General features: G+C 45.2%; 1 protein-coding gene across 1 annotated transcript in view; it reads left to right on the top strand.

Annotated features, from left to right (window-relative positions):
* The window catches only part of KCNN2 (potassium calcium-activated channel subfamily N member 2), a 215,890-nt gene that overhangs the window by 49,197 nt on the left and 139,432 nt on the right, over positions 1-27,261 (top strand). The window contains exons 2-4 of the mRNA XM_039254648.1: positions 673-875; positions 1,718-2,991; positions 3,657-3,752. Of these exons, the coding sequence (XP_039110579.1) occupies positions 854-875; positions 1,718-2,991; positions 3,657-3,752 (1,392 nt within the window). The 5' untranslated portion in view covers positions 673-853. The remainder of the gene's footprint in view (positions 1-672; positions 876-1,717; positions 2,992-3,656; positions 3,753-27,261) is intronic.

The following is a 27,261-nucleotide window of genomic DNA, read 5'->3' on the forward strand; positions in this document are numbered from 1 at the left end:
ATCCTAAAATGAATTATTCACTCCATGGCATTGAAAACGCACACACACACACTGTTAGGACATTAAGGAACTTAAGGGCAGCTGCCCGAGTAGAATGTCAAGAAATTGGATCCAGCTGAAAATTGCAATTACCTAATGAGGGTCATCTCCTTACACTCCAGTTTCTTGGTCTAATTCATTATAATCTCGATCATAAAAATCACGCTTTAAAACTACGATTTAGAAATGGAAACAAATATTCAGCCAGCTAGTTTCTTCCATTTCCTTCTTGGGGGAGATGGGGATTTCAATTTGCAAAGAAAAACGAACTAGAAGGGCTCAAGATGGAGAAGTAACAGCCCTCGAAAAGGGTCCCCTACCGCTTTGTGTTGGTATATCCCCTAAGAGAAGAACACATCGCAGGAAATTGGTGAGACACAAAATGCCATTTTCATCGGTTTATTAGAAAGTAAATAATATACCGCCTCCAGCAAAACTCCAGCACTGTCCCCGGAGTAGACATTCAGCCAGAGTTGTCGTTATTAATAATTTCCCAGCCAGGCTGTAACTAACGGTGCGAATCAGCCCGCTCCAGGCCCCTCTCCCACCGCCCTCCGCAGTCAGGGCTCCGCCAAGGAGACGCTTGGTGTTTGCGCATCTGTGACCAGCCTTTGCTTTGTCTGTGCTTTGCAGGTGGGGAGGAGGAAGAGGAACAGAAGAGGCGCTGGCAGCCGGTGGCCGCTGAATAGCCCCCATACCCTCGAGCAAGCCGCCTCTCCACCGCCCGAGAAACCAGCGGGCCTACCCATTGGGGCGGCCGGAGGGCCTGAGCGCCGGAGCCCGGAAACCCGGCGGCCGGGGGCGCCAGCCCCTCATGTTCCGCGGAAGGCGCAAATGTGAGCTGGCGGTAGCTGGGAAAGCCCTCCGCCCCCGCCAGGGGGACCCGGGAAGCCCGAGCGGGCTCCTCCCGAGGACGGTGGGGATCCCCTCCTCCGGCCCCGCCCCCATCCTCCCACGGCCCGGGAGCCGAGGAAGTTAACCCTCCCAGCGCCGCAGCGCACTCGGGCGGGAGCGCCGCGCAGCCAATCCCGACTCCCGGGCGCCAGCGCCGAGCGGCGGGGAATGATCACAGCGCGGGGCTCGCTCTGCACTCGCAGCCGCCAAACTCGGCTCAGGCCCCGGGGTTCTCCCCAAGCCCTGCTGCACTGGCGTAGCCGGTTGCCAAACTTTTTCTCTCCGAAGCGGGTGCCCCCGCAGTTATTTGGCGGGCAGCCCGCAGCCCACTCTCCGCGGGACGACTAGGGAGAGGTGGGCGTGAGGCGAGGGGGCTGCTGTTCTGCAGCCCAGCGAGGCGTGCACGCGGGCGGACGAGTGCCAGGGGTTCCGCACTGTCCCCGCGCCTGACCCACGGCCGGGGTGGCCCAACGTGCTGCAGTGCCCGGCGCAGGTGATCTAGACTGCGCGTCCGGCACCAGCTATAGGGGAAGCGAGGGAGGGAGGGAAGGACGCCCCTCTCTTCTCTCTGTTCCCTGCAGCCTGGCTGCATTGCCTGGGAGCTCCCCAGCCCAGGTGGTGCTCCCGAGCCCTCCCAAACGGCAGGTGGCCCCCCATACCCGCCCCCACCCTGCCCTGCGCACCCCAGGGTTCTCATCCTGCAGATTCCCTCCTCCCCATCTCTCTCATACACGCGCGCTCCCCTAAGCCTCGCGCGCCGCAAACTCAGTCTTGGTCCCCGCAGGTGATGTCATGCCCATTGTTTTGGTGCGCCCGACCAATCGGACTCTCCGCCTGGATTCTACCGGAGCCGGCATGGGCCCTTCCTCGCACCAGCAGCAGGAGTCCCCGCTCCCGACCATAACGCATTGCGCAGGGTGCACCACCGCCTGGTCTCCCTGCAGCTTTAACAGCCCTGACATGGAAACCCCATTGCAGTTCCAGCGCGGCTTCTTCTCAGAGCAGCCGCCGCCGCCGCGCTCCTCACACCTGCATTGCCAGCAGCAGCAACAGAGCCAGGACAAGCCGTGCCCGCCCTTCGCGTCCCTCCCGCACCCTCAACACCACCCGCACCCCGCGCACCAGCAGCCGGGCAGCGGCGGCAGCAGCCCATGCCTCCGGTGCAACAGCTGCGCCTCCTCCGGTGCCCCGGCGGCGGGGGCGGGGGCGGGGGATAACCTGTCCCTGCTGCTCCGCACCTCCTCGCCCGGCGGCGCCTTCCGGACCCGCACCTCCTCGCCGCTGTCGGGCTCGTCGTGCTGCTGCTGCTGCTCGTCGCGCCGGGGCAGCCAGCTCAATGTGAGCGAGCTGACGCCGTCCAGCCATGCCAGTGCGCTCCGGCAGCAGTACACGCAGCAGCCGGCGTCCGCCTCCCAGTACCACCAGTGCCACAGCCTGCAGCCCGCCGCCAGCCCCACGGGCAGCCTCGGCAGCCTGGGCTCCGGGCCCCCGCTCTCGCACCACCACCACCACCCGCACCCGGCGCACCACCAGCACCACCAGCCCCAGGCGCGCCGCGAGAGCAACCCCTTCACCGAAATAGCCATGAGCAGCTGCAGGTACAACGGGGGCGTCATGCGGCCGCTCAGCAACTTGAGCGCGTCCCGCCGGAACCTGCACGAGATGGACTCGGAGGCGCAGCCCTTGCAGCCCCCCGCGGCCGTCGGAGGAGGTGGCTGCGCGTCCTCCCCGTCTGCAGCCGCCGCCGCCGCCGCTTCGTCCTCAGCTCCGGAGATCGTGGTGTCTAAGCCGGAGCACAACAACTCCAATAACCTGGCGCTCTACGGAGCCGGCGGCAGCGGCAGCGCTGGAGGCGGCGGCGGCGGCAGCGGGCATGGCAGCAGCAGTGGCACCAAGTCCAGCAAAAAGAAGAACCAGAACATCGGCTACAAGCTGGGCCACCGGCGCGCCCTGTTTGAGAAGCGCAAGCGGCTCAGCGACTACGCGCTCATCTTCGGCATGTTCGGCATCGTGGTCATGGTCATCGAGACCGAGTTGTCGTGGGGCGCCTACGACAAGGTAGGCACTGGAATCCTCCCCCCTCAACCACCATCCTCCAGCCTTCTGGGGCCTCGGGGCCGGACGCCGGGTGGTTGGGATGGGCACCGGTGGGAACTCCCTGCCTACTGGTCCCGAGCCTCCCTGGGACGATGGGAGATGCCCGCCGGGACAGCAAGCACGGCTCCGACGCGCACCCCTGATCCTCGAGGCAACTCTAGGAGAGGAAACGTTTCTACGCGCAAAGTTCTAGAGGCAGCGAGTGCCCAGCGCGTTTGGGCACATAAAATAAGTAGTTCCAGGAGTCCCTGGAAGAAAGCCTTCTCCATTCCTTTATGTGTGCTTGGGATTTCGGAGGCCCCTTTCTACCCTAAGCGCTTAAACTCAGCAGTAACTCCCTCTCGGTTTCAAGAATCAGGATCTGCGCTTGAGTCTGTGATGGCGCGGATTCGCTGCCTGGCCATCCGCCTGCCCTGCTCTCTTCCCCCTTCCCTTAGAGGCCAAGTGATCTGATAGATCACAGAGGCAAGACAGGTGCTCCTCTCATCCCCATCCTCCTCCTGGGAGTTCAAATCCACATGCTGGGGACTGGCTGACCCCCACCCCCTGGGTGGGGGGGGGTGCGCTCTGGAAGGTGGTCTAAAGTACTTGTTTCTTAAAAGTGCTTCTGTCTGACTGTGTTGCAGGCGTCACTGTATTCCTTAGCTCTGAAATGCCTTATCAGTCTCTCCACTATCATCCTGCTCGGGCTCATCATCGTGTACCACGCCAGGGAAATACAGGTAACTTAGGCTCTGCTATTTATGAATGACCCAGAGCACTGCCGCCAGCTGGGAGAAGCAAGGCGGCTTTTTCCAAGCCCTTGTGTCCTTGCTTGAGGTTACAGAAGACACATGCTGTAGTCTTGCGTGAGCACCTGACCTGTTCTTTCAAGAAGTTCAAAACAAAACACAGCATGTAAACCTGCAGTCGCTTCTGGGTTGTATCTGTTATACCCTTAAGATTTCTTCCTCTGTTCCTCAGGTAGATACAGTCCTCTAAATCAGTCACTGCATTTGCTTTCTTTAAGGCCTGTTAGGTGCTACCCTTCATCTGTAGGGTAAATGTGTGTTCTTGATTGCTATACCCACTTCTAGTGGGTGCGTTATGAAGACAGCGTCTATCTACCTCTATACAGTATTTTCTATAATGTAACTGAGAGAAGAAGATAATTGCATATGATACTCTTAGCTAATATATATATACATAAGACTTGAGGAAAAACTCAAACTCTTTCCACATCCCCAAACACTAAAGAAAAAAAGATCCATTTTAAAGTTAGCATACAAATTCTGTATATGTGGTAGTTGGGTAGATTTTTAGCTACAATCATTACATCGCTTTTTTTTTTTTTTTTTTTAAATATCATTTAAGCGCAAAGGCCACTGCCCTTGTGAGCAGGCTTGTTAGGAAATGTTCTGTTTAAATGCAGCCAGGAACTCTATTGTTAGATTTGGCCATTACTAACAATTTCACAATCCTTGTATAAAATTCATGGGTCATCTTTGAGTTGTTGACTTTACTGTAGCCTTCAGTCAGAGGAATATGTAGGTTTGTGAATTAAAATAACTAGAGTTTTCAAAAATTAAGTAGGATTGGGATTTTCCAGTTTAGAATTTACACTAATATGTGTTTTCTGATTTTTTTGTTGTTGTTGGCGGGGGTAGGGGAAGCCGTTGTTGGGTATTTGTCAGAACTATCAAACCCTCACATTTAGGATGCTTTCCTTTAGAGTTACCCTTAAATTTAAAACCTCATATGGAACTTGTCATTTAAACAATAGAGCATTAATTATAAGCTGAAATAAATTTTAGGTTAGTAATTAGCAAGCACATACCAAATATGGAAGAAACCGATTTTAACAATCATGCAAACAGAACAAAGACACCCGTGACCCCAAAGGAGCTGGGCAAATTCTTTCATCCTACTTTAACATTTGCAAAAACTTGGGATAGTGTCACTTTGAAGGGATAAAGTTAGCAAATGAGAATTAGCAAGGGTGAGACTATTCAGAGGTAAGTGATAAAACTGCACTGGCCAAACAAGGCAAATGCACATGGGAATACTAACATTTTAATAATCTGGAGAGGGCCATTTTAATTCGGTGCTTGCAACTGGGGCTTCTGAGATTCTTTCAGACATTCTTCTTTTTGAAGAAAAGTAAGATCACAACCTGAGCTGAAATCAGGGCGTCCGTCTGACGCTTTCGCGGATGGAGCCTCCCGGGCTCCCCTCTTTTGAAAACATTTTTTCGCAATACTAAAATGTGACTTGACACATAATGAGCGTAGCTTCTCGTATGGACTTTGAGAATAGACACTTCGAGCTGGGAGGAACAAAATAGGACTGAATGGTCCTTTGACTCAGTTTACAGATGAGGAATCTGAAATCAGAAGGGGTCAGTAACTTGCCAGATCTCCCAGCAAAACAGGGCAGAGTGTGACCAGGCCTCCAGCTTCTAGTCCAGATAGCTTTTTGTCCGTGGTTTCTCTTAAGTCTCAAAGTTCAGTATATGGATAGGTTCAATGTGTTAAAATCTTCCCGGGTATTTTTTAAAAATTAAGTAACTGAAAACAACTTTTTTTGCTTGGAGACTAAAGCGGTTTTACTTCATTCGCCCTGGGAAGAGGACTTGCTGGTGTGTTTAGTAAGCATTGGCTTTCACACCATTGGCTGTTCCTTCTGGAAAGGACACAGCTACACAAGCATTCTCTAGGGAGACCTTGGATGATATCAAGAGCTAAGTGTCTTCTGCCTGAAAACACTGACTTTTTCAGAATCATCGGGAGGTTTTTGGAAATAAAGGAGTTTGTGAGGAGTGGCCACAGGTTAATTATGGGTTGTTAAAAATTCTTTTTTTTTTTCGAGGTGACTGGGTGGCTTAGTCAGTTAAGCGTCCGACTTTCGCTTAGGTCATGATCTTGCGATTCATGGGTTCGAGCCCCGCGTCGGGCTCTGTGCTGACTGCCAGCTCAGAGTCTGGAGCCTGTTTCAGAGTCTGTGTCTCCCTCTCTCTCTGACCCTCCCCTGCTCACGCTGTCTCTCTCTATCCTAGAAATAAAATAAAAATATTTTTTAAAAAATTCTTTTTTTTTTTGATACTGTATTAGAATTCTTGAACTTCCTGGAAACTAATAAAAATACAAGAAATCATATTTTTATAAATTTTTTACGCTTAGAATTCCACTCACTGGCTCCCTTTGAGGACGGTCTCTGTTGCGTAAACACACAGGTATATTGATGAGAAGATGTGTAGCATTGGTGACAAAAATGAGGACATGAACTGTTCCTCTAAAACTTGTAAGCACAGTGAACTTCTCTACTGTTTGGGCAACACAAATATCACAGGATGTTAGATTTTTTAAATTGGGTTTATTTTACATTACATGATATATAGTTTCTGTTAAAGCAGCCACCCTTAAGAGAATTTGAAGATAGATGAGTGGGTAATATCATTTGGTTGTTTTGAGTGTCGCTTTTTCACTAAACATTTTATCTGAGGGCATTTTTTTCTCATGTTCAAGCTGCAAATTCTTATCTGAGTTCCTTTTAAAAATGTATAAATTGGGGGAAAGGACTAAACAGACTCAATACACTTGAGGACCCTGAGCTGGAAGTCAAGAGCCAGAAAAACACGTACTAATTTATCGAGATAATAGAGTCAGTAGTGTCACCAAAGTAGCTTCCACCCTGAAGCTCAGTGGACTAAGTAAGTGCACAGGCTTATGTATCTATGTATGGAAAATGAAGAATTGTACCTTTTCTTCCTCCCTCCCTTCCTTCCTTCCTTCCTTCCTTCATCTTATGGATGTCACTGCTGTAGGAGTATTTCTTTCATAAGTTTTAAGGAGGTAGGAGCTTCTCAGTTTACTGTCAACAGTTCCAAACATACTGAGTCGCTTTAAGTGAAAGAATTCAGCTCAGGGGTTATGTTGCTGATCAGAGCAGGTCTTTGGATATAGCATGTAGTCTGAAAGGACAGTTTTCCTTCTCCCGATTAGCATACCAGCAGGATGATTGGATGGTGAGAGCCTGCTAGTGTGGGTTTCTGGTACATGGCATGATTTCTCCCTGCATTCAGGCAAAGCGTGATAGCCAGTGTTCTGGCTCTATATCCACCAGAATTGCTTAACGAAGCTTGGGGAGGCCCTGACATTTCCATGGAGAACCTTGGAAAGCAAGTCAGTGTGACCTTTTATAAAATGTTTATACACACTCTGGCAAAATAAGATGGTTCAGGTGAGTCATGGTCGGAAGTGCCTGAATTAAAATAGTGTGATGAGGAGGCTTTGGAAGAACAGAGCTCAGTACATTGCAGCTCTGGTGTCCTTTTCAGTACCACAGACAGCTCAGTGCACCAGACCTTAGTTTGTCCTTTTCACTAATTACTTGAATACCCCTCCCCAACCAAAAGTGAAATCGTGTGTGTCAGAATGCTTCCATAAAATCACATTTAGTGAGAGCAGTTTTGCAGCTAAGTAGATGTTAGACTTTTTTTTCCCCAGTAGATATTTGGCTTTACTTTCCATATCCACGTGTAAAGGCAAAGCAGCAGCAACAAGAATAAACAGCCCCCTGTCCCAAGATTGAATGATGAATAAATAAACTTCAGTAAATGCCTGTGTTTCACAGTCTTCTTTTTTTCAACATGTGTCTATTTATTTTGAGGGCGAGAAAGAGAGAGAGGGAAAGAAAGAAGCCCAAGCAGGCTCCATGCTGTCAGCACAGAGCCCACGGGGCTTGTTCTCATGACCACGAGATCATGACCTGAGGCGAAATCAAGAGTCCAATGCTTGACTGACTGAGCCACTCAGGCACCTCCACAGCCTTTTGAAAGAGGAAAAGCACTCTAGAAGCTGCTTTTAGATGATTTGGAAAGGTTACCCTTCCTCAGTCTCAGGTCATATGATAGGAAGAACAGAGGCATGATGTCCTGTGACTTTCCTTTTTATCTCCCCTCCTTCTCCATGGGATTGGGGGTATGTCTGATGGAATAAATACACAGTAAAGTTCAAATACCCTTTAAGGTCTTCAACATCAGAAAATCGGAATGTAAATTCCACTTCGTCTTTTTAGCGTCAGTATCCTTGCATTTCTTGTGCAGAAGCAATTTTGGATGAAATAATTGCTTAGTTTTTTTTGAGAGATATAAATGCAAGATACTAAATCAGGAAAGAAAGCCCCATGGACCTCGATCTCTCTGGGTCTCATGGAATTTGGAACCACAGCAGGTACATACTTTAAAGTTGAAAACATTTTTGTTTGATTTTTGTCTCAGTAACAGTATGATTACATAAGTAGTATTAGAGGAAACACTAATTGTTCTTTTGGTATCATTCGCAGTGGTATAACTAACTTCTCTTTCAAGTTCAGTTTTCAGTGATGGATGACTAAGACCTAAAACTGGAAGAATAGAAATTAAACATTCTCTCTACTCATGCATCTAGGCCATCCAAAGGGGGAAGGAATGAGTGAGGACTGGAGCCTTGGCAAGGTTACCTTGCCTGAAGGCTGTGGATAGAAAGGTGTGGCTAAGCACCCATTTAATAGATTGTCTTACCTTGGGGAGCCTGGGGAGAATGCTCCATTTCCCCTTCCTGCAAAGAGAAAGGAAATGCTTCTAGACTGTGCAGAAAATATGGCATAGAGTTACCATTCTTATTCATAAAATAAACATATAGTAAAATTAAACGGTATGGGATAATTTAAAATAAATGGGGTAGTCACATTCCATATACTCTCTGACCTATTTCTAAGGGACAACCGCTTTTAAGTTTCTCATATACTCTTCCAGAATTTTCACAAATGACTCTTTAGATGTATTTAGGTACAGACAACACTTGCTTTTATTCCTTGATATCTTTTGGAGGTTTTTCCTCATCAGCACATAGAGGTCTGTCTCACTCTCCTTTAGCACTGAATATTATCCCATTTTATGGCTGTACTGGGGTTCACTAATAGGCATTTTGAGTTTTCCAGGTTTTGCTATTATAAGCAGTACCACAAATGAACGTTCTTTTGCAACTTACTTTAATCTACTAATTAGGGTATATGCATATGGTAAATATCCAGGAGTCAGATTGCTGAATCAAAGGGAGTTTGTGTTTTAAATATTTTTAAAGCATATTTATTTATTTTGAGAGAGAAAGAGACAGCATGGGGGATGGGCGGGGGGGAGATGCAGAAGGAGAGGGAGAATCCCAAGCAGGCTCTATGCTATCAGCGCAGGCCCCGACACAGGGCTCAAACTCCTGAAACCTTTAGATCATGACCGGAGTGGAAACCAAGAGTTCAAGAGTCGTCTGGTCGCTTAATCCACTGAGCCATCCAGGCACCCCAAGGGTGTTTGCATTTTAAATGGAAAGGCATTACCCACCAGCCCTCCCAAAAACATTTACACATTCACTTCTTCCCCACAGTATCCTCAACACTGGGATTACAAAAAGGAATTTTAACTATCTTTGGCTCTTTGAAGTCTAAAAAGTTCATTTGCCTGAAAAAAGAATTTTTGGGCGGGGGGAATTTAAGGATAAAGCTCTTGGCCTCCATGGCTTATTTGCAACATGATGTGATATCTGGTGGTGCCTTATCTGAGCTGCTGACAAATAATCATGGTAAAGATGCCGCCGCCAGAGGCGACTATTGACCACATGTTTTAATGTTTTTACTTAAAACATTTAGAGATGAAGGAAGCTGAGAAAGTAGGAGGAGGGCTTCTGGATGGGTCCTGAGGTCTTTGCTCTTGACGAGGAGGTGGGGAACTCGCCTGAATTGCCTTGTCCTGTGGTAGTCAGCTCCGTGGCTGATACCTGGATTGCCAGTCACTTCTACATCAGGTGTAAGGGGACTCTCCGACCCTTTGACTCTGTGTATACGCTGTAGTAACGAAATCACTCAGGACTAATTTTCTCTGCCTGCCTCTGTAAAGATCACTGCATTATTAATGGGTGTGACGCTAAATAAAGCGATCCTGGTGTGTTTACAGAGCAGCGTCACAAATGAATGGAGAGCGCAGCTTTAGGTTTACCGCAAGAGGGTTTCCTTGATCTGCCGGCTTGTTTCTGGGCCACGTGTTTAAAGAGCTTACAAAGAAGGGCACCGTGGGCTGTCCTCATCCCAGACCACATCTGGCAGGCCCCACAGAGGGAGCCTGCACTGATTTAACTTCAGGAAGTCACTGCTGGGCAGGATATCAAGTGGTTTTGCGGGGCCACTTTAGAAAAGAATTTCTGCTCTAGAAAAAATAATAGGCTGTCTGCTACTTTGGGAGTGTATTTTTAACCCGAAACTCCTTACGAATTCTATTTGTAAAACCAGAAACTGCGTGGAAGGAATTATCTGGCCCAGTATCCCACCCAGCGTGGGAAATCCCTTTCTGTCATTTGAGATGAAAGTGGTCACACACTTTTCTGCCTGAACTCTCTTCCTGTGAATCGCGGTTTGTCCCTACGAGGCTGGCTGTACCACGGCCGGACGGCTCTTAGTTTTAGACTAAGAGTTTTAGACTCTTTCCATCGAGGTCAAGTCTGGTTTTTTTCCTTCCTTGTTTCACATTGTAAAGGTTTCTGAGCCTTGCATGTAGGCTGGAGAGTAAGGAACTGACATTCCAAGGACGCAGGGTTCGGGAGAGAGGGAAACATTAAGAAACAAAATCCTTGGGAGTCAAGGTCAGTGACAGGAAGAAGATAGAGAGTGGGCTGAGATAGAACACAATGGGAGGTGTGTGGGGGGCTGGTACTCAGACAGGGTAATGGGGAGGCATTCTCTAAGGATTTGACTTTGAAACTGAGGCGTGAAAGACAAGAAGTCGTCAGCAGTTAGCAGAGTCTGTGGGAACAATTTGTGTGAAGGCCTCATGACTAGTAGGAGTTTCCTGCACTTAAAAAATGAGAGCAAATCCATGTGGTCCAATCAGGGGGAGAATAGTATAGGGTGCGTGGTCAGAGGGGATGCAAGATTGTGATATTGAAAGGTCTTGAGGGCTTGATAATGATTTGGGAATTCCCTTCCTCCCTTCCTCTTTCTCTTTCTTTCCAAAGTGCATGGCCTCAAAGTCATTAAAGAGTTGGGGCACCTGGCTGGCTCAGTCAGTAAAGAGTCTGACTCTTGACCTCAGCTCAGGTCATGATTCCACAGTTTGTGAGTTTGAGTCCCACATGGAGGCTCTGCGCTGATGGTGTGGAACCCGCTTGGGATTCTTTTTCTCCCTCTCTCTGTCTCTCCTCCGCTCATGCACATAAATAAATAAATAAACTTAAAAATATTTGAAGAGGAGGTGGCAGACTGAGCTTTAAAAAAAATAATTAAAGCGTGGGAGAGTCATGATACAACATGTTTAAGCAGACCTTTTGCTGATGTTCTTGAGCAGACTGGTCTAGACATGACTAGGAGGTTCTTGGGAATCCACATCATCGTGAAAGATAGAGGAGCTATCTGACTTGAGACCCATGTTGGAGGTGGAGGTGGAGCGGACTTTCGAGCACAGGGTTGGATGTGACAGGTGAGGGCAAGGGCTGTTGCAAGGACAGATCCAAGGTTTCTAGTCGGAGCCACTGAGCCTATGGTTCTAAGAAGGGAAGACACACATTTAAAACAATTTTTTTAATGTTTATTTATTTTTGAGAGAGAGAGACAGAGTCCAACAAGGGAGGGGTAGAGAGACAGAGGCATAGAACCGAGGCACGCTCCTGGCTCTGAGCTGTCAGCACAGAGCCCAACGTGGGGCTTGAACCCACAGACTGTGAGATCATGACCTGAGCTGAAGTTGGATGCTTAACTGACAGAGCCCCTGAGGTGCCCAGCATAGAGACTTCTTAAAGTCACATGAATTGATAAAGTCATTGAGCAAGAATAAAGAGGAGAAGAAAGTCAAGAGTTGATCAGCCTCCGATCAACTATAGATTGTGTAAAGAAGAAACAGAATAAAAGAGATAAGGTGAACCTTCCCAGACAAGCAGCTGGCAGTCTTATAAAGGGGGTGCAGTGCAATGTATCGAACTCTGTGGAGTCTGTTACAATGGACTAGAGAAGTGGATTTGGCAAATTTGAAGGTCATTGCTGACCTCGACGCTGCATTTCCAGAGTGGTAGAGACAGAAGACGACAGACTGAAGTTTCCAGTTTAGCAGAATAAATTGATGCCTGCCCCCCCACACCTTTGCAGAATCACAGAGCAAATATTAAACATTGGTTAGTTCCCCTTAAATGCCCTCCTCATTAAATAGTCCCAGTTTCTTTGAATGTTCCTGATCAGACTTACAGTGTCCCTGATCATATTCTTCTGTACTTGCTCTCTTTTGCTGAATTCCCTTTTCAGATAAGAAAGTTAGGAATGTACCCAACACTTTCAGGTGGGATTGTTAACCTCCTTTGTCAAAGATATCACGTGGTACCGACGGTCATGTGTGTGTGTCATGTGTCATGTTTGTGTGATCATTGGTTCACACAAACCTTGCCAAGTAAGACTTGTAAAATTGTTCTTGAATTGAATGTATGGTTCTATGTTTCTTGACCCTGTTCTATAGCATCTTGGTTTCAGACTAGTGTTTGCGCCTATCAGAATCATTTGAATCACAATTCCGGCATTTACTTGTTTAGGTTCACAAAAGGCCGGCTATAGAGTTGCTCTGTTGGTAAGACCCAAAGGAGTGCTAAATTCTGTTCCAGAAACATGGTCAATATTAGTGGCTCCCCCGGATCTGCACACTTGCCATCGACACATTTAAATAAATCCCTCTTCTGGGCTTCTCGCTAGCTGGGAGTTTCAAAAATGTACCCTGGGAACCAGTGCTCAAGGCATGAGTTCATCAGCCATGATCAGAGCTCAGACGTAGGACCTTTTCTGTTGAGAGACATCTGCTCATTCGTGATATTTGGTACAGCCTCAAAAGTAATAGCAACTCTGTGAACCCTGACTATCAGCCAGCCCACATTTCTCTACAAGAATGTCACTAGGGCTGGCACATCCGTCACTGGATCTGCGTCTTCCTTGGGAACTGAAGTCTCATGATCCTCCAGTCTAGTGACAATAAGTTGACGCGCTTATTATTTTCAACTTTATAACGTAGGCGTCAGGACCAAATGCTTTTCCTCTTAAATATTTCTTTCTCCTTTCCAGAGTATAAAATTAATAACTCTTCATATTAGAAAATTGGTAAAACAGAAGCCGCAAGAAACAATGTTAGTGTAGTCTCACCACCCGGAGATAATTATTATTTGTGTTATGATGTATTTATGCAAAGTGGATGGATATGGTATTTGCTTTGTATCTGGATAAAGAAATTTGGATTTCTTTTCCTGTAATTTTCTCTTGATTTCCCCATGCCATTAAACATTCTTAGTAGATCTAATTTTTCTCCCCCATCATATGGCTGTAATGAATTTAATTCTTTTCCTTATGTTAGATACTTAGAAAGAACTTAAAGAGATCAATTTTTTAAGGATTTTATCTTTAAGTCATCTCTAAACCCCACGTGGGGCTCGAACTTAGAACCCTGAGATCAAGATTCACACGCTCCATTGCCTGTGCCAGATGGGCACCCCTGAAATCATTTTTGTAATTAACTACTGTTGCAGAGGAGCTTTTGTGAGCATCCCTGATGATTTCTTAGGGAAAAATTGCCAAAAGAGAAGTTCCTGAGGTCAAGGATATCATTTAAGACAATTGACAGTTTTTCAGATTGTCCTCCCCAAAATTTATATCCTTTCTTTCATTTTTAAAGTGCTTACAAACCACTTCATTAAGTAACCAATGCAGTTGTTTTCTGGGGCATCTCAGTCAAATTTCGCGGTTAGTAGCTTGAGCACTGTGCTACTTTGTGAGTCTGGGAATTTGCTTCTTTGTAGTTGGCCATGTCTTCCAGTTTCCCCAAGATCTTGGCTTCTAAATATCCGCTAACCAGATTTGTAAAAGGGTCTCCCTGTGTAACAATTAAAGTTGATACAGAAATAGTGTGCGAGCCGGCATTGGAAGATAATGTTGTCCCCAAATGTTCCCAGTCTTTTTTATTATAGGGAGCTGTAGAAATCCTAATTTCTGAAACTTTTCTCTGCAAACTTTCCTGCCGAGCAGAGCAATCAGACTTTCCTTTGGGTTGTTTACTGTTTTCCTGCAGCATGCCTTGTGGCTTTGTGTATTGCCTCTGGAGCCATTCTGTCTGGGCTCCTACCCAGCTCTGCCACTAATTAGCTGTGTGACCTTGGAAAAGTTACTTAATCTTTCTGTACTTGAGTTTCCTTGTCTGTAAAAAGGGAAATACAGAGTATGTCTCTCATCAGGTTGTTAGGAAGATTATGTGAGTTTATATATATATACATATATATATTATGGCACTTAGCACGTAGAACACTGGCTGGCATGTGGTGAGGGCTATTTAAGTGTCACCTACTGGTTATTATTAGTTACTTTTGAAGTTTATTGGGGTGAAGAGAAAGAATTGGAGCCCAGCTTCTCTGGTCTTTCAGAAACCGTGATGAGTTGTTTTTTTTTTTCCTCTTTCTCTCTCTCTCTCTCTCTCTCTCTTTTGCAAGTCTTATGAGTGGGAGCAGGAAAAAAAGGGTGGACATTTGAACAGTGTTCATTAGTTTAACAGTCTAGAATGTGTGTGTGTGTTCATTTTTTTTTTTTTTTTAATAAAAGCTTTGATATCTATTGAGGACAGCCAGCATTTTTTCCTTGAACTGAGTTACTTCACATTCTCCCGTTGGGCACGTTGGCTACCTGAGAAGATAAGTGCTCTTTTAGCTGTTAGGTTTCAGGTCCGTAAACAAGTGTGAAAGTACTCTAATGTTATGGCCAAGAGTTTTTACCAAAATAACCATTCCCCACCGCCACCCCCTATAAAAACCCACCATACGTGTGCTTCATGCTGGAAGTAAGGCTCTTCATGAGCTAAGCATATCCAGGTCATAGCTGATGGCATCTCCTCATCACTAATGAGGGCCCTGGTGACTTAAAAGAGTTAAGTGAGGTGCTCTGAAAAGTAAGCAAAGGGAATAATTTGGATAATGGAAAATTCTGGTGTTAAATCCCTAATGAAAGGGTAGGGGTAGTAAACAGCCAAAGGTGTACATGTACAAGACTTGTAATTGACAGCATTTCTGCGGGCATTCATGGTAGGGCTACAGGATAAGTAAACCAAAGCACTTTTTCTTTCCTGCCCTGGATTTGTCTCTGGCAAGAGTTTTGTTTCGTACGTCACATCTCTCAAGCACAGTGCTTGGAGAACAGCGGCCTGAAGGAATGGAGAATTCTTGTGCATAAATATGACAAGTAACATCTCTCAAACTATTCTTGATACACTGATTGGAATGACTTTTTCTCAATCTTGTCTTCTGTTTCATGTCAAATAATCATTAGTTGAGTCTGTTTCACGGCATTCTCTCTTTTTGAGCGATGTGTTATTGATGGGTGAGTTTTGGACGTTGCTTTTTGAGTGCTCGCTTCGGCAGCACATATACTAAAATTGGATGTTACTTTTTGAATCTGTAAAACACATTAGGATTCAGACATTATAAACATTGAAATGAACGGTTGTAGTATTTTTTTTTTTAATGTTTTTTTATTCTTGAGAGAGAGAGACACAGAATGCAAGCAGGGGAGGAGCAGAAAGAGAGAGAGAGACACAGGATTAGAAGCAGGCTGTCGGCACAAAGCCCAACGAGAGGCTCGAACTCATGAACCAAGAGATCATGATCTGAGCTGAAGTCGGACACTTAACCCACTGGGTCACCCAGGTGCCCCTGTTGTAGACAGGTTTTAACAACTGGTATCTACAGCAGTAATTTGTCCTTTGCTTTCTTGAATATTTAGAGCATATTGGCCTAATAATGTATTTATCTGTAGTGTGTTTTTAAAAAATTTTTTATGTTTATTTATTTGTTTTGAGAGAGAGAGAGAGACAGCACAAGCAGGGACAGAGAGAGAGGGAGAGAGAGAATCCCAAGCAGGCTCTGTGCTGCCACTGCAGAGCCATATGTGGTGCTAGAACTCATGAAACTGTGGGATCATAACCTGAGCTGAAACCAAGAGTGGGATGCGGCTGAGCCACCCAGGAGCCCCTATCCACAGCAGTTTTATTCAGTAGGTGTTAAGATGGAGTTGTGTCTAAGTCATCTGACTATTGAGATTTGGTTATGTAGCTTTTATTGTATGGTCACTGAGGTAGTCTTCTTTCTTTATGGAAGCTTCCAAGGAAATTCTGTGTAATAGTTGTATATTAGTTTTGACACAATCATACTGAATTTTGGGAAGGAAGCATTAGACACCATGGTTTTGACCTTTGATCATGGTTTTCTGAGAACAGAGTCTACTGTCATGAATGTTAAAAAAAAAAATACATGTGTACTAATTCTTACACTGCTTAATTTTTTGCTGTGTGGCTAAGGTAAATTGTGTCTTCGTATTGGATTTATTCTTAAGGTCATGGATTATTTAAAATATTGAAAAATAATAATTAGGCTGAATGTTTATTGAAGCTGCATGCATATAATGTGAAACAGAAGTGATGGCCATGGGGTTTATCATAGTCACCTCATGCTTTTCAAAGTCACATCTTGTACTTCTAGGCATATACCAAAGGAAAGCTTTTGACTGAAAACTTTGTGTGAAGCTATGAAATTTTAAAGCTAAAAGTTTTGGCTTTCAGAAACTCGCCATAGGTTACTTTTCATATTGGTAAATCTTCCCATACTTGGGGAAAGAGTTCTTATATCAAAGAGCATGGATTGCTCTCTGTCTTTTGAAGTGAGAATGGCTTAAGATATATTTATATAGTTAAATACGCTGTCAGTTGAAAGCTTTAGCTCACTGCTTAAGCCTGCAGCTGACGTTGCAAACTTTGATGCTGTTGTTGAAAAATATTTTGAATAGAATCTCTACTTCTTTCTCATTAGAATTTCAGTCCAGAACCTCACTATTTGTTCTCATTTGCCAATACCAAAAGAGATACTTCATCAAAGTATGCTTGGCCAGACTTTCAAAAATTAAGCAGTAGCAATATAAAGAGAAATCTCTTATATGCTTGTGTTTTTTGTGGGGTTGGGGAAGCCATAGCATTTGCATTTAGGGATGAAAACTATTTTTTTAAAAATTTGCTTGGGGTGCTGGGTGACTCAGTTGATTGAGTATCCAGCTGTTGGTTTTGGCTCCTGTCATGATCTCAGGGTTTGTGGGTTTGAGCCCCACGTCTGGCTTTGCACTGGAGCTCAGAGCCTGCTTGGGATTCTCTCTCTCTCCCTCTCTCTCTCTCTCTCTCTCTCTCCACCCCCCCCCCAGCTTGTGCTATCTCTGTCTCTCTCAAAATAAATAAAACTTAAAAAAATTTTTTTTCTTGATTTGGAACTCACTGATTGGCTCTGATAGGTTTCTTATATCATTTAGAAAGGTTCCATCTTCTGTATTTTTTGTTTTCTTCAGTGTATCTACTTTACACAATCTCTTTCGTCTTCCGTGACAACCACACCCATTTTTTCCCTTATGCTCTGGCTGTGTTCTGCTTCACATCCCTGATGTGTCCCCTGGGTGTCCCTTTCGTTGGGGAAATGAGGATGCAGCCCACTCACTGTCATGTTCACGAGCTTGCTTAGTCTGGTACCTTGTGCACACAGATTGCTTCACTAGCAGCTGTTTGAAACTAATGAATCCAAGTCTGTCTCATTGCAGCTTTATGTACCTGGCCCCAGAGGGAGAGCAGACATACACGTAGGACTCAGTCCCTCACGCCTGGGTGAGAATATCCTGGGTTGGCACCACACAGCCCTGTCAGTGGCAAACATTTGTTCTGCTGCAGAAGGTCTTCCCTGTTACCATCGTGCGGGAGTGCACGTGGCCACAGGGAGGTGCTCACAGTGATGGAGAGTGGGATGAAGGCTCATTTTCAAGACCGGAATTAGGACACATTGCCACATGGGAACACATTCAGCAGTTGCAAAGGAAGGGGATCGTCGGGAGGCTGGTGGGGTGGAGGTGCTGAGCTCAGACACCCCTGTGATGCGTGCTCTAGCTGCATTCCCATCCTGCGTGTGAATTTTCATTCATTTGTTCTCACATCCTCTCTCCTCTCTTGGTATAGTGATGACCTGTACATTTACAGTGGGGTCAGAGAAGTTGATGATCTTTACCCTTTTTCCTTCTTCTTAACCACAGTGGGGGGCATTCCACTGAAGGACTACAGTCTGTCCCCCCTTCCCAAGAAGATGAGCAGAATGTTAAAATCATCTCATTGACATTGTTTTAAATGTTCCTGTTGGATCCTTTCTTCTGAGAAGCAGGCTTCCCTCCCCAGCAATCTCTGAGGCCCCCGTGGGTGTGTTTACATTAGCCATTCCCCTCAGCTCCCCTAGCCTTGTTCCCATGTGGGAATATTCTGGGGGAACACACGCTGTGTTTTGAGATTTCCAGGAACGGCAGGATTCCCTAACCAACTCTGATCCTAAGACACAGAGTTGCGGATAGAGGCTGATCTCTGATACCCTTGGGGACATCACTGCTGTGGGAGAGATGACATACAGGCATCCCTAATGTATAGGCTTACAAACATTAACATTTTCTGATCAGAGTGGGACCTTATCTGGCAGTTGTATTTGTGTGAAAAGTGAAAAGTAAAGGAGTCGCTGCCTGGAGGGAAAGATGCTATTTGGTGGGGCCTATCACTGTCCAGTGGGGTGTGGGCGACGACACAACGATGCGCCCCCCAGAGGATAGGCTAGGAACAGCCATTGGCGGACACCTGTCTAGGCAGCCACAGGTGCTGGGAAGCTGCCCGTGAAATGGTTAGGAATCCTGCCTCCGTATCCAGACAGACTGGAGTCAAAACTTGGCCTTGCCCTGCATGACTATGAAAAAAAAAAGAAAAAAAAAAAAAACCAGACCCCTCTCAGCCTTAGTTTCTGTGTCTGTAAAAGGGATATGATAATTACACCTATCTCATTAGGATTCAGTAAGACAGTGTTTATGAAGAATCTAGCAGAATACTGCAACATTGTAAACGGCCATTCGGTTAACTCCTTCTGTTATTACTCTTCCATCATCACTATTATTAAGAAGAAACCAGGGTTCCTGGGTGGCTCAGTCGACTGAGCATCTGACTCTAGATTTCAGCTCAGGTCATGATCCCTGGGTTGTAGGATCGAGCTGTGTCAGGCTTCAGCATGGAGCCTACTTGGGATTCTCTCTCTCTTTCTCTCTCTCTCTCCCTCTCCCCCACTTTTGCAACCTCTCTTTCTCAAATTAAAAGAAAGAAAGAAAGAAAATACTGAGGCTGTAGCAGGGAAACAGAACCTAGAGTCTAGCAGGACTCACAGTGGAGATGGGGAAAGGTAATAATAGATTTCAAGGCAGCTGAACCTAGTTCCAGTAAGGGAGAATGTGGGCAGACAAGGCAAATACTTGATTCGTTAGGATAAGGACTTGGCAAAGCCCATAGCCCGTGGGCCAAATCTGGCCTCCTGGGCAATTCCAGTCTGGCTGTTTTTATAAACAAAGTTTTATTGGAACACAGCCATGCCCATTTGTTTACAAATTGTATGTGGCGGCTTTAGCGACACCAGCAGAGTAGAGTTGTTGCAACAGAGACTGTATGACCCACAAAGTCAAAAAATAGTTACTCTGGTACTTTACAGAAAGTTCGCCAACCCTTGAGCTGGAGAGCGGGATGGTCAACAAAGGCTGCCTTTACGTCAAAAGCTTATTTAGCATTTGCTCTGATTTTAGGCTTATTATTCAGGTAGACCTGCTTGCCACCTGGGAAGGTCTACTGTGACTTAAGCTGTCAGGCTCCCTGTAGGATCTTGCACTTGTGGGATTGAGGGGAAATGGTGTAATGGAGTTAGAGCTCTGTCCTCCGTGTGAGGACAGCAGCTGCAGCAGAAACTACTTCCATTGGGACTCTAAGCAGGGACCTCAGGATCTTTCCTGGACAAGGCCAGTAAGGAGGGGATGTTCCTGTTTGCAGCCTGGTGTCCCATAACTGAGGCTCCGGACAGCTGGGCTGGGGGTGGTTGCCGGCTCCTGACACCGTGGGTGTGGCTGGCCTCAGTCAAAGAAGGGAAGCTCATTTGTTTGCTCTTTTGAAGCAAGTGCTTTGTGGCTGACTGTTCTCTAACCCCCTATTTTGCCGTAAAAAAATCACCCAGGAAGTTGGGAAGCAGTACAGAGTGTTGGTTTTTCTCTTTAGGTCTGTTTTTCCGGAAATTTTCTTTAGGTCTGGAATGTGTAATCGATTCATTTGCTTCTTTTTCTTCCCTTGTGATTAATTCTATTTCCTGTAGATTATCTTCTCCCCTCTCAGCTGCCTGCTGGACCCTCCCCCGGAAGTCCTGCATGCCCTTCCCACTCCCCCTGCAGCCCTCCTCCTTGCCCCCTACATTTGCTTTCCTAGCAAAGGGGTCCCCTGGCCTCCTAGGGCTCCAGGGACGGACCTGCCTCTGTCCTCCCCACCCCTTCCCCCACACCCGCACAGCTCTCCACTATCCAATGGCGTCGCAGGACCCTAAAGATGTTTCCTCCTTAGTGCCTGTTGTATTATCCCCTCTGCTTTATAACCTTTCTAAATGCCTCAGTTCTAGCTCCTGAACTTCACCTTTCCCTGGTTCTCCTAAAGTCTCTACTGTATTTACATGGAATTACTATTTTATATTTTATTATTTATATCATATACTATGTTTTATATTATGTTGTACTATAACACACACTGTATTAACATATAACATATAATTACACATCACTTGTATAACATATGTATTGATCCTTATAAACTATATATTCATATATTACACTGCAATGAAATAGTATATTGTATATAATAGCACAATATGGTAATGTATACAATATATAGTATAATATACAGTATATATAGTACAATGTATATTATTAACCTCCTAAGTAAACCATAAAACAATAATTATAAATGATACATTATACAGTATATTTTAAATGTTATATAAACTATATGATCTCTGTAAAATATATTAAGATAATAAATAGTATAAGTTATACCATATGTTTTATTATGTTATATTCTTTCTGTATTAATGTTTATAGTATTTTATTTATCTCCTATATTCAGTATATTTCCTTAAATCAGTTCCCTTCTTGGGGCGCCTGGGTGGCTCAGTTGGTTGAATGTCCGACTTTGGCTCAATCATGATCTAACAGTTTGTGAGTTTGTGTCCCACATCAAGTTCCATGCTGTCAGTGCAGAGCCTGCTTCAGGTCCTCTGTCCACTCTTCTCTCTGCCCTGCCCCTGCTCATTCTCTCTCTATCTCAAAAATAAATAAACATTAAAAAATAGTATAAGTCAATTCCTTTCTTATACCTTCATCTTAATAATAATACCCATGAAATTATGGATTGCAGTATAACATTGCATATGTGTACTGTACAATATATTAAAACTGTAGACCGACAACATAAGCTTAGAATCATCTCAGAGGAATGCATAAAGCCCCTTTTAGAAATTTCTACTTTGGTTTTTATTTAAACTCATTATTAAAAAAATTAATGTTTATTTTTGAGATACTCATTATTTACAAAAAAATTTTTAATGTTTATTTATTTTTGAGACTGATAGAGACAGAGCAGGAGCAGAGAAGGGATAGAGAGAGAGGGAGACACAGAATCCAAAACAGGCTCCAGGCTCTGAGCTGTCAGCACAGAGCCCGACATGGGGCTCAAACTCATCAACTGCGAGATCATTACCTGAGCCAAAGTCAGATGCTCAACTGTGTCTCCCTTTCTCTCTGCTTCTCTCCCACTCATGCTCTGTCTCTCTCTCTCTCTCAAAAATAAATAAGCATTAAAAATTTAAAAAAAAAGGTCAACCAAATAAGTCTGAAGATCCAAATGGCTTTATTAGGCAATTCATGAATCGGGCAACAGCATCCCAGCCATCAAGTAGAGGGGAACTCCAAGGAGCTGTACACATTGGAAGGTTTTTATTTTTTTATAGATTTAGTTTTTAAAGTTTATTTATTTATTTTGAGTAACACAGAGAGACCACATGAGTGAGGGAAGGGGCGGAGAAAGAGGGAGAGAATCCCAAGCAGGTGCTGTCAGCACGGAGTCCCTTGGAGCACTGGACCTCAGGAACTTATGACCTGAGTGAGCCACCCAGGTGCCCTCAAAAGGGAAGGTTTTTAAAGGTAGAAAGGAGGTGGAAGGAAGGAAGAAGGAAGGAATTAGCAGGAAATGCATTGCTTTAGGCAAGGTCTCCCTCCTAAGGGGATTGGAAGGGGTCTATCAAGGGATTACCTCCTAGTGTTAACCAGGAAATTCCAGTCTGGCTGGTTGAAGCATGGGGGAGGGGGATGGTGAAACTGCAGTTCGGTTATGTATGAAGTTTTAGTTTGCTGACATAGGGCCTTAACATAAGTGATGCCATTAAAATTTTTTTAATGTTTACTTATTTTTGAACAAGAGAGAGAGAGACAGAGCCAGAGTGTGAGTGGGGGAGGGGCAGAGGGAGAGGAAGACACAGAATCCAAAACAGGCACCCCATTTCAAAGATGAAGATACAGGGACTGGGTAGGTGACTACTAGGTTTACTGTCATTGGGATCAGAGTAGGTGTATGATGGTTACAAAGAAAAGCTAGGCCAAAAATGTTATCACTTAGGGGACGCCTGGGTGGCTCAGCTGGTTAAGCGTCCAACTTCGGCTCAGGCCATGATCTCAAGGTGACTGAGTTTGAGCCCTGTGTCTGGCTCTGTGCTGACAGCTCAGAGCCTGGAGCCTGCTTCAGATTCTGTCTCCCTCTTTCTCTGTTCCTCCCCCACTCATGCTGTGTCTCTTGCTGTCTCTCAAAAATAAATAAACATTTAAAAAAATTTTAAAAAGAAATGGGGACAGCCATAGCTACTTCTGCTTCTGAATCCACTGATGAATAGTTGACCATGTATGCAAAACAGCCTGTCTTGGAGAAGTCAGTAGGACCATTGAATACTAACAGTAGTTTAATAAACACACCTTACCTTAGCATAAGCCCTTTCTACTCAGTTGTATTTTTCTATCAAAATTTCTATGCCACTACAATAATTTAGCTTTCCCTGTTTGTAATTCAGCTTCACTGTGAATTAAAAGCTAGATGTTAAAGTGAATAAAAGTATAGTGAGATCTATTGAGCCAGTCAGGGACCTTGGGGACAAAGCCTTGTGAGCCCCAGGACACTCCCTGCTGGCTGGTATCACTTCCCTTGCAGAGGGGAGTGCAGACCAAAGAGTATGCAAACCCAGACCCATTCAGACTGGCCTAGGAGAGGATGGCCACCTAATCTGACCTTCCACCAACTTTCCCCTCATTTTCATGCTAAAAAAACATGCCCAGAGGCAGAGACTTAACATGCTAATGAAACCTAGGATGGAGGAAGCCCGAGTTCCCTCAACTGGGCCTGTGTGCCTACTTTCCTGGGATTCCCTGCCCCCACATGCTTAGACACCACTCAGTTCCCACCTCAGCCCTTTTGAAACATTCCCTAGTCATCCTTGGGGAGCTGGTCTAACACCTTTATCTGGACTACATCTCCCTTCAGCTGCACCTGTTGCCTTAATGATGCTTTGCCTGTGTCTTTAAATTTTGGGTCCAACTTCATTTCTACAGTTGTTGGGTCCAAGGACCCCAGGGCAGAAACAGCATCCTTGGTTGAAGCTGTAGCTATGCATTTGTTTCTGTTCTTTGTACCTCTCTCAAAAGAGACATATTGTGTAGATTTGGCTGCAAGAATGTGAAAATGAATCTATCGATTTACAGCAGTGCTCTGCTTATGAAGCGCTGAGCATTTTAGGAGCAGGTTGGGAATCAGGAGGCTCTAATAGGTGATAAGGTAGCTGCCAATACTTGTGTTTGACTGCAGAGCCCCTCTGTTTGAGCCTCTCTGGGACTTGCAAGATGATCACAGAGTCTCCCACTACGATGGTCCTCATTTAGTTCCTGATCCTTGCAAAATACCCTGTAACTTTTTCAGTTCATCTCAAACACTGTCTTCTCTGGGAAGCCTCCTGTGATTACTTCAGACTCTCGATTCTCTTCCTTTCCTGAGTCACATTTGCAGTTAGGGTCATTCTGTACAACTGAGTGTCAAGGCCTCCTGGAGTTATTTTCTCTGCCTGTGCTTGGCCTCTCAAGGGTATTTCCATAGCGTTCTGCCCTCAAGCTGCATCACAGGCTGCACTATTTATTGTATGTATGCTCCATTCCATTGTTCTTATGGAATTGGACCAGCGTAGGGTGAGGCAGGACCTAGTCCTGTCCCTGTTTTCTTCCTAATGGTGCCAGCACGGTACTGGGCAATGGGAGGAAGTAGGGATACTGTCGATGCAAAATAAACACACTTTTTAGACTTTCAAAAAGAGGAAGAGGGTCCTATTAGAGCCTGAGTTAAGACAGCTGCTCTGGATACACAACCTTCATAAGGAAAAGAGCTTAGGGCAACACCTAGGGGGCTCAGTCAGTTAAGCGTCTGACTTTGGCTCAGGTCATGACCTCACAGTTTGTGGGGTCGAGCCCCATGTGGGGCTCTGTCTGTGCTGACAGCTCAGAGCCTGGAGCCTGCTTCGGATTCTGTGTCTCCCTCTGTCTCTGACCCTCCCCTATTGACTTTCTGCCTTTCTCTCTCTCAAAAATAAACATTAAAAGGCTTAAAAAAAGAAAAAGCGTTGGGGCAAAGGAATTTGGTGTAGGCTTGTATACAATTTTTTACATAAAAAGTTACACATCGTTAGACAAAGGACATTTCAGAAAGTTGTAGACCTCCTCTTAAGTCCCTAGTATATGCAGGGCTGTGTATGACTTTAATCTTAAGGAAACTAGGGAAGTTTCTCTTCCTTGTTCTTATCTTTTGTGCTCAGATTGCTCCTTTTTGGTTATTATTTTAATGAAGCAGATGTGTGTGCTCGGGGCAGAAACAGAGCCCATGCTTGAAAGTATTGCTGACTCATTTTTGACCTTGGTAAATGTTTAGTACAGCTTTCCCTGGGAGCCCAGGAGTAGGGCCCACAGATATGAAAAGTTGAAAATCCCCTTTTTTGTGCCAATCTGTTGGTTGTACAGATGCTTCTTTAACCTGATGTAATACGAGAATGTTCACGGGTCTGGAGCCTTGTCTGCTAGAGAATACAGACCGTCATCCTATTAATAGGTGAATGGTGAAGTTCATGTTCTCTCGTGTATATAACTTTTCCCATGTTTTAATCATGACTTGGAATGAGACTTTGGAAATGGTTTGAACAGTGGAATGGAGTGGAAGGCCATGGAATATGTTTTCCTTTATTAAGAATCTGCAGTAGGAGTGCCCAGGCTCCCCAGTCGGTTGAGCATCCAACTTTGGCTCAGGTCATGATCTGACGGTTTGTGAGTTTGAGCCCCACGTGGAGCCCTGCGCTGACAGGTCAGAGACTGGAGCCTGCTTTGGATTCTGTGTCTTCCTCTCTCTCTGCCCTTCCCCTGCTGTGCTCTGCCTGTTTCGCTCAAAAAAATAAATAAACATTAAAAAATTAAAACACACACACACACACACACACACACACACACACACGCAGTAAAGTCCGTGCCTTTCATGGCTTTTATAAATGGGTTTTCCCAGCTTTTCAGTCATTAGGTGACCATCTCTGGCATCCATAGTATTTCCAAGTTGGCTCTGCCCTCTGATCCTTTCTGTAAGAGACAGCCATTTGGGAGGGTTAGTAAATGAGGCAGATTGTTGTCTGTAGTGCATATTTGCCAGCCTGAACTCAAGTTCAAGTTTTAATTGTCTGATGCATGGGGTCCACATGAGATTATCACCACCTATGGGGAAACTAATAGATCTCTGGTCTCACGTTCCTTTGTGAATTGGTGTTTGTGTTCTCTGGGTTCATACAATCATGCTAGTAGGACCCAAGGAACTGCTTTCAGGCACATAGCACGGATGCCTCTCTTTCTGGATGTTAGAGACAGAAAGCCAATGGAGAGAAGCCTCCTGGGAGACCATTCCTCTCTGTCTCTCAGGAGTCTGGAGTTCTGTTGCCTAACAAGCTGGTCCGTTTTTGCAGCTTTCTGCCATGAAACAAGTGGATAGATGACATCTGCTGTCAAGATACTGGTCACACGTGCATCTCTAGAGATCAGCGGCTCCCGTTCAGACCTTCTGCTTGAGCTGTCTGTGTTTAGGGTCGTGTCCTTGGCTAAGATTTGCTTGAGTGACATTTTGGTGAACATGTGAGCCTTCATGGGTATCATAGCTGAGGTTCAGATGAGTGTCTCATCAAAGTGTTTTCCAGTTTTCCATGATGTGAAGCTACAATAGCCAATCTGTGACAGCCAGTAGAAGACACGTGTCTTTGTGGTTAGCCCAGTTATCAGAAGGGCCCGGGTAGATTTTCTCAGTAGAGCATCCTGTTCCCGAATGAGAGACTCTGGGCTACAGCGAACTCTGTATGTGTCAATCCTGAATTTGGTAATTATCTCATATAGTGTTTGGGAATTATCTCAAAAAGTAGATGTGGCAACAAAGGAAATAATGAGATAAAGTGATGTTCCCTAGGGAATGTGCCAAAGCTTGACTGCCTGAGGATACATATGGCCTTAGAAGGGAAGGTGAGGTAAAGGAAGGATAATGAAGACTTAATAAGGACGCTTAGTGCTTTTCAGTGCGTTGGGGATAGGAACAGAAGACCACAGACATGACTAATTGCTCAGCAATGTAAAAGAGAAGGCAGGATCTCTTAGCTGCAGGCTTTATGTCCAGTCTTTGGAAAGGTAAAATAACTAGTATGTATCAAAATAAGCAACCTGTGTCATGTACTCCCTGTGAACAGGCACATGTGCTGAGTATATTTCTATGCATTGTCTCATTTCATCTAGATCGTAATTTTTTTAAAATGTCTTTATTTTTGAGAGAAAGAGACAGAGTACGAGTCAGGGAGGAGCATAGAGAGGAGGAGGAGCAGAATCCAAAACAGGCTCTAGGCTCTGAGCTGTTAGCACAGAGCCTGATGCGGGGCTCAAACCCACAAACCGTGAGGTCATGACCTGAGCCTAAGTTGGACCCTTAACCGACTGAGCTACCCAGGCGCCCCAAGATCGTAATTCTTAGTCAGCTACTGAGTAGCAACACTGAGGCTCGAATTCAGATCTATGACTTCAAATTTTCTTTTCTTTTTGCAACACAGCCTTTACTGCTGGATATGGCTTTATCTGGAATAGATGGGAAAAGTACCATTTTCCATGTCAGTGATCACCATAACAGAAAGTAAGCACTTGAAAACTTAGTATGTCCAAATA

This window comes from Hyaena hyaena, unplaced genomic scaffold (genome assembly GCF_003009895.1).
Source record: "Hyaena hyaena isolate Hyena2069 unplaced genomic scaffold, ASM300989v1 scaffold_499, whole genome shotgun sequence".
NCBI classification, from domain to species: domain Eukaryota; kingdom Metazoa; phylum Chordata; class Mammalia; order Carnivora; family Hyaenidae; genus Hyaena; species Hyaena hyaena.